General features: G+C 41.4%; 1 protein-coding gene and 1 pseudogene across 2 annotated transcripts in view; one reads left to right on the top strand and one right to left on the bottom strand.

Annotated features, from left to right (window-relative positions):
- Positions 1-1,561: 1,561 nt before the first annotated feature.
- On the bottom strand, positions 1,562-2,041 carry LOC308523514 (large ribosomal subunit protein uL14-like; annotated as a pseudogene). The gene has a single exon. The product of its transcript is annotated as a large ribosomal subunit protein uL14-like (transcript).
- A 2,219-nt stretch (positions 2,042-4,260) lies between these two features.
- Positions 4,261-21,155, top strand: part of SAMHD1 (SAM and HD domain containing deoxynucleoside triphosphate triphosphohydrolase 1) — a gene marked incomplete at its 5' end in the record, with an annotated part of 63,051 nt that continues 46,156 nt past the window's right edge. Inside the window, 3 exons of the mRNA XM_081097091.1 lie at positions 4,261-4,465; positions 9,557-9,623; positions 15,753-15,822. Coding sequence (XP_080953217.1) covers positions 4,261-4,465; positions 9,557-9,623; positions 15,753-15,822 — 342 coding nt within the window. The remainder of the gene's footprint in view (positions 4,466-9,556; positions 9,624-15,752; positions 15,823-21,155) is intronic.

The raw sequence follows: 21,155 nt of genomic DNA, 5'->3' as shown, positions 1-21,155 counted from the left end.
TAAATACATTATGTGAAAACAACAAAAAAATGATATAAAAACAACAGTGATGCAAACAATGACTGATAAAGTGATTTAACTTATTCTAATATCTCCCTGTACACCACATTAAGAGTGAAAACACTTTGAGTGCTTGACTAATTTCCCTTGTGCTGAAGTATTTAGAACTTTAATGTCACATGCTCTTCGAACTCGAGAGAAAGCAACATATAACTGACCATGTGCGAAAACGGGTTCAGGTAGGAATATACCTACTCTGTCTAGAGATTGTCCTTGTGATTTATTAATAGTCATGGCAAATGCTGGCATCATGGGAAACTGTCGTTGAATCAATTTAAATGGGAACCCAGTGTCAGATGAGGACAAATCAATTCTTGGAATCAGAACAACCTCTCCCTCTGCAGATCCTGTTAATACTTCAGCTTTGATAATGTTAGGTCGTAATCTTTTGATAATAAATCTGGTACCATTACAAAGACCCCATTTACTATTAAGATTTCTCAATAGCATGATGATTGCACCCACTTTCAATTTTAATTTATGACATGGCATTCCCGAAGGAGTAATACTATTAAGAAATTGGATGGCCGGACCGGTTTGGCTGAGTGGATAGAGCGTTGGCCTGCGGACTGAGGGGTCCCGGGTTCAATTCCGGTCAAGGGTATGTGCCTTGGTTGTGGGCACATCCCCACGGGGGGGCATGCAGGAGGCAGCTGATCGATCTCTCTCATCGATGTTTCTAGCTCTCTGTTCCTCTCCCTTCTTCTCTGTGGAAAATCAATAAAATATAATTTTTTTTTTTTTAAAAAAAGAAAGAAATTCGATGGGAAAATTTTCCTTTTCAGCATCATCTGTTGAGTCAATGGAATCATCACTCAAATATATGTGAAAATCTCCATTAAATATATCCAAAATTTCTTCATTTAATTTTTGAACGTGCTCATTTTTTGGACATTTTTTGGACACACGTTTAGATATATTTTTAATATTATCTATAGATAAACTATTTCCAAAGGTAGCTTCAATAATAGATCCATTACAAATCATTTCACAGGGGATTTCAATATCCATTCCTAAATGAAAACTGCTATCAAGTTTGCCATCTCCAAGTTTTACTAACCATTCACTATAAGCAGAATCCTCTGATCTCATATTTGTTGTAAGAGATAACTTTCTGAAACATCCCCAAATATTACAGTACTTTAAACTCGTTTGTACTATGGCTGATTGCATAGCATGCGGTACAATACTGAGTCATTGTTGAAAATCCCCTCCAAGAAGGAGAACTTTCCCACCAAGTTCATAATTTATCTTAGTAATCTGTCTATGGCGTTTATAGCATGACTGGATGCCATGGTGCATTCATCAATAATGAGAAGTTGGGCCTTTTTAATAGTTTAGCAACTTCACTGTTTATATCAAGTCTAGAAATTGAAGTTTCATTTAATGGAATTGGTAATTTATATTGGGAATGAAAGGTCCTTCCACCGAGGAGTAAATTTGTAGCAATTCTTGTAAACACTATGGGTAAAACAGTACCACCACGACCTCTAATATAATATTTTTTTTCATGTCATCAATTTTTAATGGGTTTTTCCTTTACAAATACACCAGAGAATCAGGCAATGCTGCCAGCATTGGATGCAATCCTGGGCCACAAGTCTGCACACTCTTTTGCAACTGGTCCTGTGATGGCAGAACCTTTCATTTCCCCTTTATTGTTTACTATGACCCCTGCATTGTCCTCAAAATAAAGAAACATGCCATCTTTTCTCCGGTATGACTTTCGTTGTCGAATTACCACCGCTGGATGTACCTTCTTTCTGAGCTCTGGTTAGCCTTTTTTGACTGTGGCCATCACCGTGTCACCCACACTGATGGCAGGAAGTCTGTTCAGTCGTCCCTTGATCCCCTTCACGGAGATTATATACAGATTTTTGGCTCAGGTGTTGTCAGCACAGTTGGTCACAGCTCCTACCGGAAGACCCAGGGAAATCCGGAACTTCACCCCGGAGGACCCACCACGTCCTCTCTTCGACATCTTGGACGTCAGAAAAGGATGGAAAGGTCTAATATAATATATTAAAACTTTATAAAGATATGCCTCCACGCTCCGAGGGTGGGTTCCTGCCTCAAACCTGGCCCTCGCGGGAAACAGCTCGGGGAGGGCGCAGCCATTTCCAAGGCGACCCCTACAGGATTGACTTCCCTCCAGTTGGTCGAGCTTCGGACATGACGTGTTACACCCAGGGTTTTTATATAAATAGATCCTCACCCAAGGACATGTTTAATGATTGTTGATGTTCTTTGTGAACAGTGACGCTGAGATGAGCTTGGCGTGCAGGATTAAGTTTAGAGAAGCAGAGGGCTATTGCTAGTCAGGCAAGTAGCAAAGCCCTCAAAGCCCTCATGGCTTTTATTTGGGGAGTACAGCAAATAACAATGGAGTACAGCAAGTAACAATGATTAACAAGAATGCTTATGAGATCATCTGAGGTAAGTTATACATTTAACTATTAATTTCCTATGTTATACAAAGACTCTTTCCACCTGCAGCAGTGCACCCTCCCTTGAACTTTCCATGCCCTCATGGACTATTTATCACCTCAAGGAAAGTTCTGCCCCTAAACAATAAGTCTTGCTTGCAAGACTTTGTTCTGACGTGGCCTGCTTGCAGGCTCCCGTCCTTTCTTGGCAGAACGTCCTCTTCTAGTTAACTTCATTCCGCTTGACTAGCTACAATGATTTTAGGTAAAATGTAAGTCCTGCAGATGTATGTTATTTGTTATTTTACCCTCTTGTTTCGGTTTCACAAGTCTTGACAACTGTCTGGTCTTTTCTCAAATTATTCTAGGGCTTATGGGTGTGGTTTTCCGGACCTGGCCCTTCTGTGCAGATTGAGGGCCAGTAAATCACTCTATACTTTCTCCTACAGGTCTATAGGACAAGGAAGCCATACAAAATTTTCATTTAACTAATGTAAAATAAGTTTATATCAAAACTCTCATTAACAAACAATTGTTGGCAAGTGATTAAGAGCAAAGATTTTGGAACCAGGCTAGATTACATGGATTTGAATCTTCTATGTTTCATCACTTTTTAGCTGTGTGATCTTTGGCAAATTATTTAATTTTTTCTCTTTACCTTATATCCTAAAGTCATTGTGCTATTTAAATGAATAAATATTTGTAAAGCCCTTAGAACAGTGCCTGGCACACATTAAAGCTCTGTTTGCTAAGAGTATTTTGTTTACCTTAGCCTGCTATTTCATACTGTTTGATTATTTGCCTCATTCATCCTTCATCCCCTAGCTGGGTCTATGGCTGGGTTGATATAAAGTTGTACTGGCTTTAGTAGTGGTAGTACTTGTCCTTTTACCAGTTAATCACATGGACCAGGATTTATAGGGAACTTTGGGTCCTGTCCCAGAGTAGCTAAAGTGAGCGGGAGATGCCTGCCATTTTCTCAAGCTGTTACCAACCGGTAGTAAAAGTACTTAAAGATAATTGTAAGTAATCAGATTGGCCCCTTTCTTTCTTCTGGGCAGGGGGCTAGAATGGAGAGAGGGGTTGAGGATTCTTTTAGAGAGAAATTTGAAGTCAGCTTCCCTATGGAAACCTGAAGATAGGCTAAGAGTTCATGGATAGGCATCCCCTATTCATGGATAGAGCCCTCTCACGGGCCAGCAATACTGTAGAACTTGTGAAATGCAAGAAGACATTTTCACATTAAATTTGAAATCATTCCAGGGTCTTTCAGTTCAGCTTCTTGCCCATTTTTTCTCTTAACTGGAAAGATGCTGGAAGCCTTGATGGCCTTTTCGGATTCTTTTCAGTCTGGTGCATCTGAAACACCGGTAAGTCTGGGGTACTCATTTGGAGGAAAGTACCCTCAACTCACCTTAAGAGCTCCTGCTACGGACGGCGGCCTGACTTCCACGGGTAGGGGGAACAATCTTTTCTCGCGCCTGTCCTTATTAGCATCACCCTGAGTTTTGCTTCTCGCCGCTCAGTTTCCCTTAAACGCCCAGGGCTCAGTAGAGGACCTCTGGCTGGTCAGTGCGCTTGCGCAAAGGACCGGCGGCTGAACTGGCTGGGCTGTCTTGCCCCCAAGGGCTGTGCTGTCAGGGCGCCTGCGCAGAAGGCCAGTAGGCTGGCAACGTTAAAAGGACTCGCTGCCAGCGTCGGGCGGTCAGTACGCCTGCGCGAGAGCTGAGCGCCGCGGTTCTTGACTGTGCTGCGCCGGACTCTGTGTGGAACCATGCAGGGAGCCGACTCGGAGCAGCCCCCCAAGCGGCCCCGCTGCGATAGCAGCCCAAGGACGCCGCAGAACACCCGTTTCAAAGCGGCGGAGGGGTCCCCGGATCCCCTACCCTCAGACCACAAGACCTGGGACCCGGAGCAGGTGTGCCTCTTTCTGAAGCGCAATGGCTTCGAGGATTCCGCACTGCTGGACCGCATCCGAGGTAGCAGGGCTAGAGGGCTGAGGGGCTGGGGGACGGCGACCCGAGGCGGTGACCGCAGGCCTGAGGAAGGGCGCCCGCGGGCAGTGAGCAGGGGGCCTCAGAGAGGACCCAAAGCGGAGGAGCGAGACGCGACGCGGGAGGCGGCAGAGGGACGGACCCGGGGCGGGGGCGCCAGGGAGGGGTGACCTGAGGCGGAGAGCCTCTGAGAAGGGGGCCTGAGGCGGGGAGACCTGGCGTGGGAGGCGGCAGAGGGGACGGACCTGAGGCGGGGGCGCCTGAGGGGATGATACCCTGAGATGGTGGAAGGAGAAGTGGGGCGTCAGGAATGGGGGTCCCGTAGGAAGGAAGCTAACTTTGGGGCTTATGAAGCTGCGTGGGGCAACCGGTCTAAGTCTTCAGGGACTTGCCACCCCGGCGCCGGACAGGTGAGACTCCAGAGATTCTTTTCTTTTTCTTTTCTTTTCTTTTCTTTTCTTTTCTTTTCTTTTCTTTTCTTTTCTTTTCTTTTCTTTTCTTTTCTTTTCTTTTCTTTTCTTCCTTTCTTTTCCTTCCTTCCTTCCTTCCTTCCTTCCTTCCTTCCTTCCTTCCTTCCTTCCTCTTTCTTTCCTTCTTTCTTTCTTTCTTTCTTTCTTTCTTTCTTTCTTTCTTTCATCTATTTATCTATCTATCTATCATCTATATATCTGTGTAGATAGATATATAGATGTACATACATATAATTGATTTCAGAGTGAAAGGGAGAGGGAGAGATAGAAACCCCAATGATGAGAGAGAATCGTTGATCAAACCCCAATGATGAGAGAGAGTCGTTGATCGGCTGCCTCCTGCACGCCCCACACTGGGCATTGAGCCCACAACCCCGGCCCGTGCCCCGACCGGAATCGGGTCCCTTTTTTGGTTAGAAGACCCTTTTCCCCAGACCTTGGCCAGAGGATTGCTGTCACCCAGGCCCACCAGGCTTGGAGATCCCTCAGCGCTTGAACACTTTACCCGTTAGTGTCTTCTGATGCTTCTTAGTTTCTCTTTCCTTTACACACCCATTTCCCCATAAGAAGGAGTAAATATTTGTAAAGCCCTTAGAACAGTGCCTGGCACACATTAAAGCTCTGTTTGCTAAGACTATATTCTGATGCTTCTTAGTTTCTCTTTCCTTTACACACCCATTTCCCCATAAGAAGGAGTAAATATTTGTAAAGCCCTTAGAACAGTGCCTGGCACACATTAAAGCTGTTTGCTAAGAGTATATTCTGATGCTTCTTAGTTTCTCTTTCCTTTACACACACCCATTTCCCAAAACTTGGGGATTTCCCAAAGGGGATGGAACTTGTTGGGTTAATCTCTGAATTCCCGGGAAATAGCATTCCAATTAGGGGTCAATGTATGTTTGTTGACTACTTGCAGAGCTTGGTAATGATCATGTTTTCTTCTCCAAAACCAGTTTCTCTGGCTAAATCTGGACACTGGGGTTGTTCAGTTGGTCTCTGGACGCCCAGCAGCCCACCACTCGGCCATGTCACATGGGAAGGTGTGCAGGTTGTGAGTTTTAAGCAACTTGACTGACTCATCCATCCACTTGAAATCTATTCAACTTCCCCTTACTGCCTGTGAAGCTTAATTTATCTGGCTTTGTCCTCAGTAGAGAGGTGGTGTGATTTGCATATTCTGTGAACTTTTGCAATGTTGGCTGCAGCCCTGTTTGCCTAGGCTGGGGGACTAGGGTGGGAGGAACTTCAGTGGTCCAACGTAAAGATAACTTGATGTGTATAGAAATTGTACTTCTCTTTTCCCCTCTCCCCGTTTTAATTTCCTCCACTACTGGGACTGGAATTTTTCTTTGAGAAGTAACAAGGAGGATGAAGTAGTTTTACAGTTTCTGTCTCCAAAATGTGATTGGCTATGTTGCCTCTCTGTTTCAGTGGTGTTCTGTAGATTAATTCATCAACTTTCAAAATGACCTGTTCTCTTGAGTCCACCGTCTAATGCCAATACGAGACACTGCATGCTTTTAATTGGTAAAAACAGATCAAGTGTTTGCAGTTGCTCATTTCTTACCGCCTGCTTTGTCTTGACCACACTTTAGTCAGGCTTCTCTAACTCTTGTTTGCCTCCAAAACTGAGCAAACACTGCACAAGTGAAATATGCCCCCTGGTCAGCTTTTCCTGGGGACACTGCCCTGTCAGACCCCACTGGGGTCCAATACCCTTCAAAGATTCTGCTTATCTCTGCTTGCCTCTCCTTAAGTCTAAAACAACAGCACCACCATTTTCTGTTTGATTTTTAAAAAATATATATATTATTGATTTTTTACGGAGAGGAAGGGAGAAGGAGAGAGAGCGGTGAGAGAGAAACATCGCTACTGGGATGTGCCCACAACTAAGGTACATGCCCTTGACCGGAATTGAACCTGGGACCCTTGAGTCCACAGGCTGACGCTCTATCCACTGAGCCAAACCGGTTAGGGCCTATTTGATTTTTTAAAAATGTATTCTTATTGATTTCAGATAGGAAGGGAGAGAGAGAGAGAAACATCAATGATGAGAGAGAATCATTGATTGGCTGCTTCCTGCACGCCCCTACTGGGGATCGACCCCACAACCCGGGCACATGCCCTTGGTCGGAATCAAAACTGGGACCCTTCAGTCCACAGGCGGACGCTCTATCCAATGAACCAAACCGGCCAGGGTTTCTGTTTGATTTTGAGCTGATTATTTATTTTTGAGATTGGAATGTTCTCCCTACTGCAGCAGTCTTTCTAAGTCCAAATTTGTTTTTATATGACAAAACTAAGCACAAGGTGCTGGGTCCTTTTCCTCATGATGAAATACAGTCTTACAGGAACCCTGAAATTCAGAGGCTATAATATATATATTTTTACAGGTGATGTGTTTCAGATCCAAATATGTTAACTAACTTTCCACAGGTTACACAGCTAGAAAAAGGCAGAGTTTGACTTTAAAGAGGTCTTTAGATTCCAGAATTCATGCCAACTCTACCTTAACAAGTGTTCTCTTCAAAAACCATTGGATTCCCCTCAACAGTAAAGGAACAAACAAATCAATAAATAAATAAAAAAAATTGGAGCCCTAGCTGGTTTGGCTCAATGGATAGAGCATTGGCCTAGGGAATGAAGGGTCCCAGGTTTGATTCCAGCCAAGGGCACATGCCCGGGTTGTGGCTTGATCCCCAGTAGGGGACGTGCAGGAGGCAGCCAATCAATGATTCTCTCTCATCATTGATGTTTTTCTCTCTCTCTCCCTCTCCCTTCCTCTCTAAAATCAATAAAATATATTTAAAAAAATAATTGGAGAGTATTCCCAAAGTTAAAAATCAACTAAGAGGGAAGGGGAAAAGAATGGAAAAGTGAGCAAAACACAAGAACAGACTATTGACAACCGGCCAGGAAACAGAAAAAGACATTGTCTCAAAAGTAATTGTAAAACTACTGATTTTTTAAAAAATATATATTTTATTGATTTTTTTTTTTTACAGAGAGGAAGGGAGAGGGATAGAGAGTTAGAAACATCGATCAGCCGCCTCCTGCATACTCCCTACTGGGTATGTGCCTGCAACCAAGGTACATGCCCTTGTCCGGAATCGAACCTGGGACCCTTCGAGTCCGCAGGCCGATGCTCTATCCATTGAGCCAAACCGGTTAGGGCTAAAAATACTGATTTTTAAGTTTAGTTTGGAAAATGTTTAAAGGTTGATAATAGGTGATAGGTGCCCTGGCCGGTGTGCTCAGTGAGTTGGGTGGCATCCCTTGCATGAAAGCGTTGCTGGTTCTACTAGTTTTCCCAGTCAGGGCACTTGCCTAGGTTGTGGGCTTGATCCCCAGTACAGGGCATTGTTGGAGGCAGTTGCTCAATGGTTCTCACAGATGTTTCTCTCTCTCCTACCTTTCTCTCTTTCTAAAAAATAATAAAAATATTTTTAAAAGATTGATAATAGAAGAAATGAGCAATCCAATATTAATGAAATTGTTAGTGGAATGGGGAAAAGTAGATTATAAACTGTAATTTTATTTGTGTAAAATTATGTAATTACATAGGTAAATGTCTTGAATGATATCCAAAATGTTAACAGTGGTTATCAGGAGAATGTAAGTTTTGATATTTGATATTTGATATTTTTGTATTGTTTGGATTTCTGAGATTGCCTAATTTTTTTTAATATGCATATTTATTGATTTCAGAGAGGCAGGAAGAGAAGAGAGATAGAAACATGAATGATGAGAGAGAATCATTGATAGGCTGCCTCCTGCACGCCCCCACTGGGGATCGAGCTCCCAACCTGGGCATATGCCCTGAATGGGAATTGAACCGTGATCTGGTTCATAGGTCAACGCTCAACCATTGAGCCACTCTGGCTGTGCACCTTTTCTTTTTTTTTTCCTTCCTCCCTCCCTCTCTCTCTCTCCCTCTCTCTCTCTCCCTCCTTCCCTCTCTCTCTCTCCCTCCTTCTCTCTCTCTCTCTCTCTCTCTCTTTCTTTCTTTTTACGTGACTGTGAAAAATAGATATTTTTATAAAAAATATTTCCCACCCACCTCCACCTCCCCTTTGGTAATCATTATTACCTTTAGAAAGATTTTTGTTTGTTAGAAAATAAATAGTCCAGAGTTCTAGAATCTGAGGTCAGGAAGGACTAGAATTAATTATATAGAAAGAGAAAGGAAAACCATATATGTATTGTGTGCTTTACTTGAAGGTTTTAGAACTAAATCAACACTTGGCCATCCCTCAGGCTGTGGGTTTGACCTGACTATTCTAAGAACAATAGGATTTCCCTATCCCCATCCCAAACCTTAACTGCTTTAGGAGGAAGCTGCCAGTTTTGCAGCTGGACTTCCTTGCAAATAATTTACTCAATTAATTAAAAAATGTTTACCTGATTTATTATAAAAGCCTTTCTAATTAAAAGTAAGACCTTCTCAGATGCAAATAGAAAAGTGCTACAGTCCGTTGCCTGTAGTGGATGCACTCAATAAATGTTGATCTGAGTAAATTCTGGTAGGTTCAAATGGAAAGAAATTAAAAATCGTATGTTGTAAATACTGACATCATTCATCTCTTTTTTACCTTTTCCTCCATAGAAAAGGAAATCACAGGTTCATTACTGTTCAATCTTGATGAATCTCATCTTGATAATCTTGGAATAAGGTAAGAATGATAAAATTCACATTGTAGCCAACAGTGCTTGCTATCTTTATTTATTTTTAAACATTTTTTTATTGATTTCAGTGAGGAAGGGAGAGAGAGATAGAAACACCAATGATGAGAGAGAATCATTGATCAGCTGCCTCCTGCACATCCTACTCTGGGGTTCGAGCCCACAACCCCAGCATGCGCCCTGACCGGGAATCCAACCATGACCTCCTTGTTCATAGGCAAACGCTCAACCACTGAGCCATGTCAACTGGGTTCTTGCGGCCTTTTTATTCAACTTTGAGGGACAAAGCCCAAGATTGCTAATATTAACTGTCTACATTTTAAATCTTGGAAGTATTTTATTTTATATTTTTAAAAAATATATTTTTATTGATTTCAGAGAGGAAGGGAGAGGGGAGAGAGAGAAAGAGATAGAAACATCAATGATGAGATAGAATTATTATTTTTTAAAATGTATTTTTATTGATTTCAGAGAGGAAGGGAGAGGGAGATAGAGATAGAAACATCAATGATGAGAGAATCATAGATAGGGTGCCTCTTGCATGCCCCCCACTGGGGATCAAGCCCGCAACCCAGGCATGTGCCCCTGACCGGAATCGAAACCAGGACTCTTCAGTCCACAGACCGATGCTCTATCCACTGAGGCAAATTAGCTAGGGTGAGATAGATTATTGATCAGCTGCTTCCTGCACACCCCCCACCGGGGATCAAGGCAACCCGGGCATATGCTCTTGACCGGAATCAAACCTGAGACCCTTTAGTCTGCAGGCTGATGCTCTACCACTGAAGCAAACCAGGTAGGGCAAATCTAGGAAGTGTTTTTAAAACAGTCCACAGTTTTAAACAAAAATACAGTTGTTTTTGTTTGTATTTGCTGTGTAAATTCTGTTTAATATTATTAATGATTCCTATTTTTTAAAATTTTGCTGATGAGCCTTCGCAAAGTTGGTAGCAACCAAATTTTTACTCTCAATTTCAGGATTAATTGAATTATACACACCAGAATATAGTTAAGAACTCATAGGGGCAAAAATGTTGGCAAGAAGAATCAAGTCTAGAATCCTATCTTGATCATATTTCTAGAACTTTTAAAGCTATGTTAAGACTGGAATATGTCTTGGTTATTAGATTTAGAGACACAAAATAATTTGGCACTTTTTAGTTAATTAATTTGGGACAAGTTATTTAACCTTCAGGTTCTGCACCTGTGAAATGGATAATAATAATAAAACAATGTATGTCAAGTGATTAGTACATGATAAGCCCTTAATAAATGACATATATGTTATATATATATATATATATATATATATATATATATATATATATATATTTATGTATGGCTGGAGGTTCTAAGGTCTAGATTAATGTGGGTCCACTTAGAAGACCTCAGTTGAGTCCTCACTGGTTTGGCTCAGTGGATAGAGCATAGGCTTGCAGGCTGAAGGGTCCCAGGTTCGATTCCGGTCAAGGGCACATGCCCAGGTTGTGGGCTCAATCTCCAATGGGGGGTGTGCAGGAGGCAGCTGATCAATGATTCTCTCTCATCACTGATTTTTCTGTCTCTCTCTCCCTCTCACTTCCACTCTGAAATCAATAAAAATATATTAAAAAATAAAGACCTCAGTTGAGGCCCTAACCAAGTAGCTCAGTTGGTTAGAGCATCATCCCCATATACCAAGGTTGTGGGTTCATTCCTGGTCAGGGCACATACAAGAATCAATCATCAACTGATGAATGCATAAAATAAGTAGAACAACAAATTGATGTTTCTCTTTCTCTCTCTAAAAATCAATAAATAAAAATTTAAAACACATAAAACTCAATTGAGGATGCAATATTTAAATATTCCTTAAAATGGAGATTTTGCTACTTTTAGAGAATTGACAACAGTGGTGAAATGTAGTCTTTTCTTATAGAATTCCACTTACCTAAATGTTGTTTGTGGGAACAGTAACCAAAGAATCAAATCAAGAGATTATACCGAATTGCTTCATGTACTTGTTGCTTAATAATTGATAACAGAAGTAGATTGTGAAAAAAGATCACTGTTCCCCCCCCCCCCCCCCCCATTTATTTTTATAAAGAGTGGAAGGGAGGAAGGCAGGGAGGGGAAGAGAAAGACAAACATTGATGTGAGAGAGACACGTGGATTGGTTGCCTCCCACACGAACCCGGACCAGGGCTGGGGGTCAAACCTGCAACCCAGGTACATGCCCTTGACTGGGAATCAAACCCTTGACCCTTTGGTCTGAGGGACAACACTCTAACCCAGTGGTTCTCAACCTTCTGGCCCTTTAAATACAGTTCCTCATGTTGTGACCTCAACCATAAAATTATTTTCGTTGCTACTTCATAACTGTAATTTTGCTACTGTTATGAATCGTAATGTAAGTATCTGATATGCAGGGTGATCTTAGGCGACCCCTGTGAAAGGGTCATTCGACCGCCAAAGGGGTCGCGACCCACAGGCTGAGAACCGCTGCTCTAACCACTGAGGAACACTGGCCAGGGTGAAAATAGGGACCTCATCTTGCTTCTTCATAATCACATTTCAACCCCCTTCTCTTCCTCAAAGTCTCCCTTACTACCTATTTTCTATGTATAATAGTTGCTTACTATTTTTAAAAATATATATATATATATATTTTAATTAATCTTTATTATTAAGATTATTACAGATGTCCCTCATTTTTCCTCCCATAGCTCCCCTCCACCCGGTTCCCACCCCAACCCAGGCCCTCCCCACCCTATTGTTTGTGTCCATAGGTAATGCATACATGCATATAAGATCATTGTCTAATCTCTTCTCGCACCCCCCACACACACCCCGTTTCCTCTGAGAACCATCAGTCTGTTCCATTTCCATGCCCCTGATTCTATTCCATTCACCAGTTTATTCTGTTCAGTAGGTTATTTATTTATTTGATTTTTAGATTCACTTGTTGATAAATATGTATTTGTTGTCACTTTGTTGTTCATGTTTTTTATCTTTACCTTTTTCTTCTTCCTCTCCTTAAAGAATACCCTTCAGCATTTCATATAATACTGGTTTGATAGCGATGAACTCCTTTGGCTTTTTCTTGTCTGTGAAGCTCTTTATCTGACCTTCAATTCTAAATAATAGCTTTGCTGGGTAGAGTATTCTTGGTTGTAGGTTCTTGCTATTCATCACTTTGAATATTTCTTGCCACTCCCTTCTGGCCTGCATGGTTTCTGTTGAGAAATCAGTTGATAGTCGTATGGGCACTCACTTATAGGTAACTAACTTTTTTTTCCTTGTTGCTTTTAAGCTTCTCTCTGTCTTTTGCCCTTGGCATATTAATTATGATGTGTATTGGTTTGGTCCTCTTTGGATTCCTCTTGTTTGGGGTTCTCTGTGCTTCCTGGACTTGTAAGAGTATTTCTTTCACCAGGTAGGGGAAGTTTTCTGTCATTATTTCTTCAAATAGGTTTTCAGTATCTTGCTCTCTCTCTTCTTCTGGCACCCCCATAATTCAGATGTTGGTATGCTTGAAGTTGTCCCAGAGGCTTCTTACACTATCTTCATATATTTGGATTCTTTTTTCTTTTTGCTCTTCTTGCTGGGTGTTTTTTGCTTCCTCGTATTTCAAAACATCCATTTGATTCTCGGGATCCTCTAGTCTACTGTTGAACCCCTGTGTATTATTCTTTATTTCTGTCAGTGTATGCTTAATTTCTGACTGGTCCTTTTCCATTTTTTTGGCATTCTCACTAAGATCCTTGAAAGTCTCACTAAGTTCCTCAGAGGTTTCTTGAAGATTCTTGAGTAACCTTATAACCATGGTTTTGAACTTTATATCCAGTAGTTTAAAATATATTTTTATTGATTTCAGAGAGGAAGGGAGAGGGAGAGAGAGATAGAAACTGGGAATCAAGCCTGCAACATAGGCATGTGCCCTTGACTGGAATTGAACCTGGGACCATTCAGTCCATTGGCCGACACTCTATTCACTGAGCCAAACCAGCTTACTATTTTAATTGAATGAAATTTGTTCCAATAGAGTCTTTCTTTTAAAGGAAACTATATACTTTGTGGACCCAAATATTATTGTTTTATTAAGTAATATTTATAGAGGGCTCACTATGTGTTAGACACTCTTCTAGGAATTAGGGACACATGAGTAAACAAAATTCCAAAAGGAACACCATATGGCATACTTATGTGCCTGCCTCTTATAACCCTGAGGTAGATTCTGCAGGACTCCTCAGAGCTGTGTTTTCCTATACAGCGGCCACTAGCTACATGTTTAAATTAATTTAAATTAAATATAAATGTCAATTCCTGCCCAGCCAGCGTGGCTCAGTGGTTGAACCAGGAGGTCAGGGTTCAATTCCTGATCAGGTCATATGCCTAGGTTGTAGGCTTGATCCCCAATAGGGAGCATGCAGAAGGCAGATGATTAATGATTCTCTCTCATCATTGATGTTTCTATCTCTCTCCCTTTCCCTTCCTCTCTGAAATCAATAAAAAAATATATATTTTAAGGAGTCAATTCTTCAATTACACTAGCCATATTTCACATACTCAATACCACTTATGGCTAGTAGCTACTATGTTGGACTAGACAGACTTTACTTTTCCATCATGGCAACGTTCTACTGGACAGAGTTGCCCTTGAGGATCCTAGTGGGGCCAGCGAAACTTGTTCCTAGCAGTACCAGTGCAGCAAACTTCCAATATACCCTTGTACTTTTCCCCCTCATTTCCTGTTTCACTCTTCCTAGTCCCCCACTCTTATTCCCTGGATTCACATCCTAAAATACATTACCTCTATGCAAACTCTCATCCTAGACCAGGGGTGGGAAACATCCAGCCTGTGGGCCATATAAGGCCTGCAAAATCATTAATTAACTCACCCTAGGGGTGAGTTAATTAAATGTTTGACCAAATATAGTAGGCTAATTTTTAAGTTGATAATTTTGTATGTCTGGAGAATGATGTTATAAATATCCAAATGGCCCTTGGCAGAAAAAAGGTTCCCCACCCCTGTCGTAAACTCTGCTTTCTGGGGAGAATCCAGTTTAGGCAAGTACTTGTATTTCCTTAATTTTATGATCTGCTGTTGATTTAAAAGGTTTTTCTAGGAAATAAGAAACATTGTCACATTAAATGTGTACCCCCTCTATCCTCCCTCTTTTTCTCTAAAAAAATCAATGAATACATTAAAAGAAAACAAAAACAGCTGATGAGGAGGATAGAGGACTAGTAAAACACAAGATATGGTGCTTTGATGATTATCACCTTAGGTCTCAGGGTACAATATAGAGGCCAATTGTAGCGTTTCTGACTCCAAGTCTATGTAGGGCTTTTAGCAAAATACTAATTTTTTCAATCCAGTTAGCTAGTAGATCAGGAAAGGTGAACCCCTTGCCTGCCAACAGTCAGCTGGGCTAATATGCCTGGACCAATTAGTAAGTGTAAATTAAACCAAACTCAGGTTTGGTTACCTGCCACAACAAAAGCCAAACTTGTGAGATAGGTACTGGTATGAAGGAAAGAGGTTTTCAAGTTCCAGCCACTTGAGAAAATGGGGGACTCTCATCCCAAAGCCATCTTAACATCTCAGTGGAGGCAGGGGTTTTTATCAGGAAGGAGAGGGGAAACAGAACAACGAAATCTGGGAGGGGGCTGTGGATGTGCAGGCAGTTTTTGTTGGTCCAAACATGGAACTTGTCAGCCAAGTCTGGTGTTCAAGCTGCCCCAGGCCCGGACAGGACTCAGGATTCCCGGTTTCTACAATATGCTCAAGAGAAGGCTGTAATTGATTTGTGGCAGGCATAACTAACCATGCCTTTGTGGTAATTGTTTTCTAAAATATATATTTTTTATTTCAGAGAGGAAGGGAGAGGGAGAGGCAGAAACATCAATGATGAGAGAGAATTGTTGGTTGGCTGCCTCTTACATGCCCCTACTGGGGATGGAGCCTGCAACCAGGTCATGTGCCTTGACTGGGAATTAAACTGTGACCTCCTGGTTCAAAGGTCAATGCTCAACCTCTGAGCCACGCTGGCTGGGCTTGTCATTCCTTTTAATCTTCTGTAATGATTATTATTAAGCAAATCATGATAAATTTGCTTATCCTGTTAAAATTTTAGGTCCCTGGGGGAGAGAAAGAAGCTGCTTAATTCTATCCAACTGAGTCAAATTCATGTTGATACAGTGAAGGTAAGAATAATCTAAGGTTATTATGTTTTTATTTTATTTTATTTTTTTAATATCTTTATTGATTTCAGAGAGGAAGGGAGAGGGAAAAAGAGAGAGAATCATTGATTGGCTGCCTCTTGCACCTTCCACAATGGGGATCAAGCCCACAACCCAGGCATGCGCCCTTGACCGGATCGAACCCAGGACCCCTCAGTCCGCAGGCTGACGCTCTATCCACTGAGCCAAACCAGCTAGGGTAGTTTCTTATGTTTTTTGAGTATAAAGTGAGAATAGAAGAAATCTGCTTCTCAGTAATAGGATTGTGAATAATGGGTTTTGACTTTTTTAAGCTTTCTGCATTTTCTAAGGTAAGTACAAAATATTTACATCAAAGGAAAACTAAAATATTTTAAACACATAGAGAAGCATAGATCACTGCCCAGCCTGTCAAATCTTAACATTTTTCCCAACTTGCTGCAAATCTATTGTTTTTAGAACAAAATATTAGAAACAATGTAAGAGTTTCTTTGTACCCCTACTAGATTATATTTTCATCCTTTCTTCCTCAAAAGGAATCACCATCCTGAATTGGTGTTTAGTAATTTTCATGAATGGCCTTGGCTGATGTGGCTCAGTTGGTTGGAGTAAAGTCCTATACCCCAAAAGGCAGCAGGTTAGTTTTCTGGTCAGGGCACATACCCAGGTTTTGGGTTCCATCTCTGGTTGTAGTGCATGTGGGAGGCAACTGGTCAATGCTTCCCTCTCACATTGATGTTTCTCTCTCTTTCTAAAATCAATAAGGATTATTGGGTAAGGATTAAAAAAATAATTTTCATGAATGTTTTGTACTTTTATTACATATTTGTGTATAGCCATAAATAATGTACAGTATTGTTTTACATGTTTTTAAAAATTTTTACATAAATCATTTCACAGTAAGTAACGTTCTAAACTTTTATTTAACATTATATATATTTTTTATATTTATGTATATATATATATATATATTTTAATCCTCATCCAAGGAATTTTTTTATTGATTTGGGGTGAGGAAAGACAGAGAAAGTAAAACACCGAATGGTTGCCTCCAATACTCAACCTGACTGGGGATCAAACCTGCAACCTGAATATGTGCTCTGACTGGAATTGAACCCAAGACTCTTGTGTGCACAGAATGACACTCCAACCAACTGAGCCACACTGGCCAGAGCTAACATTCTATTTTTGAGAATCATCCATAGTCATAGTCCAAGTTACCACCCTTAGCCATAGAATAACTTGTTTTATTTTGTTAACTTTAGAAAGAGGAAGAGAGGGAGAGAAGACCAATGGGTTGCCTCCTACATGAACCCCAACTGGAGACTGAACTGGCAGCCTGGGTATGTGCCCTGACTGGAATTGAACCAGCAACCTTTCAGTGCATGGGACAATGCCTCACCCACTGAGTTATACTGGCTAGAGCAACTCTTTTTTTTATCTAAACAGCTTTACTGTGATATAATTCAGTACCTTACAATTCACTCATTTCATGTTTTAAAATATATTTTTATTGATTTCAGAGAGGAAGGGAGAGGGAGAGAAAGATAGAAACATCAATGATGAGAGGGAATCATTGATTGCTGCCTCCTTCACACCCTGGACTGGGGATCCAGTCTGCAACCCCGGAATGTACCCCGACTGGAAATTGAACCACCACTTCCTGGTTCATAGGTTGGCACTCAACCACTGAGCCACACCTGCCAGGCTAAATGTTTTTTAAAAGCTTCACAAGTTGATTAGTCATTATTATAATCTAAATTATAAGAGTTCTTTGTATATTCTGGATACAAGTCCCATATCAGATATAAGATATGCAATTTTTTCTCCCATTCTGTGGATTGTCTTTTTTACTTTCTTATTGGTATTCTTTGGAGCAGAAATTTTTAAAATTTTGATGTAGTCTAGTTTACCTATGTTTTCTTTTTTTGCCTCTTGTGCTTTTGGTGTCATATTTAGGAAACTATTGTCTAAACCAAGGTTGCACACAACCTTTTTTCTTGACTCTGTTTTCTTCACGCTAAATTTAGTTAAATTGGCCTCTAAAGCCAGGAATTACATAATGGTGAGGAGGAAATATAGAGCTTAACACAGTAGGCACTAATTTGTCAAATGTATTAATGAATCTTAAAGTGAAGTGCCTGCTTTATGTATTTTCTCTTACCTATTATGTGTTATTATAGAATCACCAACTCGGAATAATCTTTTTCTAATGGGTCCCTCTTTCCTTTCTTCTGGGTAGAGCTGAACACTCCTTCGTTTGTTTCTCCCCATTCTCTTTCCCTGCTACTCTGGACATAGATTCTGTTATCTTTCCAAGAGGGCAGAAATGATACCTTACCCATCTGTTATCCCCAGTACTTGGCATATACAGAGGATTTAATAGACTTGTTTCATTTTGCTTGGCTAGTAACACAGTAGAGTATATAGCCTTTAAAAGTGACAAGTAGCCCTAGCTGGTTTGGCTCAGTGGATAGAGTATTTGGCCTGCGGACTGAAGAGTCCCTGGTTCAATTCTGGTCAAGGGCACATGCCTGGGTTGCGGGCTTGATCCCCAATAGGGGGCATGCAGGAGGCAGCCAGTCAATGATTCTCTCTCATCATTGATCTTTCTCTCTTTCTCTCCCTCTCTCTGAAATCAATAAAAATATATTAAAAATAAATAAAAGTGATAAGTGGACCATGTAACTATATAAAGGAGCAGTTTATTTATTTGTGTTAATCCTCACTGGTAGATAATCTTTCATTGATTTTTAAAGAGAGTGGGAGGGAGGGGGAGAAAGAGAAAGACAGACAGAGAGAGACACATTGATTGGTTGCCTCCTACATGCACCCCAACCAACCGGGGCCTGGGATCAACCTGCAACCCAGGTAGATGCCCTTGACTGGGAATTGAACCCTCAAGCCTTTGGTATGTGGGCTGATGCTCTCACTACTGAGTCTCCAGCCAGGGCTTCTTTGAAATTTTTAACAATACATAGATTCTTATTTGTTTGTGATGGTTGCATTGATCTCCTGTAAAGGGGAAGAAATAGACTAGTATAGTAAGTCCTCATTTAATGTTGTGAATACTTTCTTTGAAATAGCAACTTTGAGCAAAATGACATATAATGAAACCAGTTTCACTAAAGGCTAATTGATATAAATAAGAGTTAAGTTCCTATGGCATATTTCTGGCCACAAAAACATCACCAAACCTCTAAATAAGGACCCCAAATACTTGTAACATAAAACATTGAAATTAATGTGAACTATACATACATTTAAGAACAATTAATAAAAACAAGGTAAGAGAATGATTTTCCAATATGCTTATTCCAGTTCAGGATTGCAAGTAGCCGGACTCCATCCTGGCAGCTCAGGATGAAAGTATGCCCTTCCATCACAGAGTGCTCCCACATGCACATCCACATTCACTCAGACTTGTAGACATGCCAGTGAACCTCATGCACACATTTTTGGGGTGTGAAAGGAAACCAGAACACCTGGAGAAAACCCATGCAGATGTGGGGAGACCATACAAACTCTACACAGACAGTGGCCCTGGCCAGGAATCTTTTTTTTTCTTTCTTATCAACATTATAAGGAAGCATTGTTTATTGAAATGATGTTATTCAGTGACCTGCTCTTTATGATTTTCATGTATTTAAAGATTATGGAACTTGTTTTTTTCTGCAAGGATATTCACAGCGTTGAATTATGACATTTATGGGTCCTTCTCCTCCAAGATATTTTGACATCCTCCTTAGTGTATTATTAGAGGTGACTAAAATTGATATCTTTTACATTATAAAGTAGTTTTATAGAACAGGGTGAAAAAATTCATACTCACTAAATATCAACCATAAGTCAAATTTTTATTAATGTACATAAATATTGTTTAACAAAGTTGTAAATTCTAGGCATTACTTGACTCAGGCTTTTGGTACCCAATGTGAATTGAGCTATTTTTAAACTCATCGCCAACATGTTTAAATGGTGGACCAGATGACCCCTTTAAGATTCTTTACAGCATTGAGCTTCTGTAATTCATGTTTTATATATTTCTGTGTATGGACATGGTACACTTTAATTGTAAAGCATGTTAACATACATTACTTGGCAATAGTGCTTCAACAGTAGTTGTTGAAAACCTATGTACCAGACACACAGTTTGATGGGTTCTGAAAACATGGCAGTAAACAAGACAGACAAGGTTCTTCACCTTTCAAAATTCCATATATTTTTAAGGAACTTCAATTTGAAGCAGTTTGAAAATTTATCAGGCTCCTTTTTTATTCTGTAGCTTTCTCTTTAAAAGTCAGTTATAGATAGTTAAGAAAGATGTATTTTTAAAGAAACAGAGAGGGACATTAAATCTTCACCCATATTTAAAGCTATTTAGAGTAATGGTGAATTTATTTTTAATAAGTATACATATTTCTGAGTGACATTATAAGTATTATATAATTACTAGTGGCCCAGTGCACAAAATTTATGCACATTAAAAGGGAATTAATTAGAGGAAATATTGTAATATTGCTATTTGCCCTCTCTCTATAATAGAAGTGTTAGAGATGAAAGAAAATTAGTAAAATGTATATGGAAATCTCCCTCCTGTCAGAGTCTGGGGTGTGCCACGGGACCTAGAGTCAAGTCCCTTCCTACCACCCATACGCACTTAAACGCAGGAGACCCAGACCCAGCCGGCCCCACCCCCATCAAGCCCCTCCAGGTGGGGGAATGCAGCCTCAGGTCCTCCAGCCCAGCGCCAGGTGGGGGGTGCAGTCTCAGGTCCCCCATCCCGGTGCTGGCATGGGGGGCGCAGCCTGAGCTCCCCCATCAAGCCCCGCCAGGCGAGGGATACAGCTTTAGGTCTCCTGTCAAGCCCCGCCAGGTGGGGAATGCAGCCTGAGGTCCCCTGTAAAGCCCTGAGGGGCAGGGGGCATTGCCTGAGGTCTCCCGGCCTGGTGCCAGGGTGGGGGCGTGGTCTGAGAGCTCCAGGTCTGGCACTGGGGCAGGGAGAGTGGCCTGAGCTCCCCCATCAAGCCTCACCGGGCGAGGGGTGCAGCCTGAGGTCCCCTGTCAAACCCCACGGGCGGGGGACATGGCCTGAGGTCTCCCATCAAGCCCTGCAGGGCGGGGGCGTGGCCTGAGGCCCCCTGTCAAGGCGCGTGGGGCGGGGGGTGCAGCCTGAGGTCCACCGTCAAGCCCCGTTGGGCGAAGGGTGTGGCCTGAGGTTCCCTGTCAAGCCCTGCCGGGCGGGGGGCTTGGCCTGAGGTCCCTCGCCCCAGCCAGGCACCATGCAGCCTCAGGTCCCTGCTGTTCAGTCGTGATGT

Source organism: Myotis nattereri, assembly GCF_964212035.1.
Source record: "Myotis nattereri genome assembly, chromosome: 8".
Taxonomy (NCBI): Eukaryota; Metazoa; Chordata; class Mammalia; order Chiroptera; family Vespertilionidae; genus Myotis; species Myotis nattereri.
This window is presented reverse-complemented; position numbering and strand designations above follow the sequence as displayed.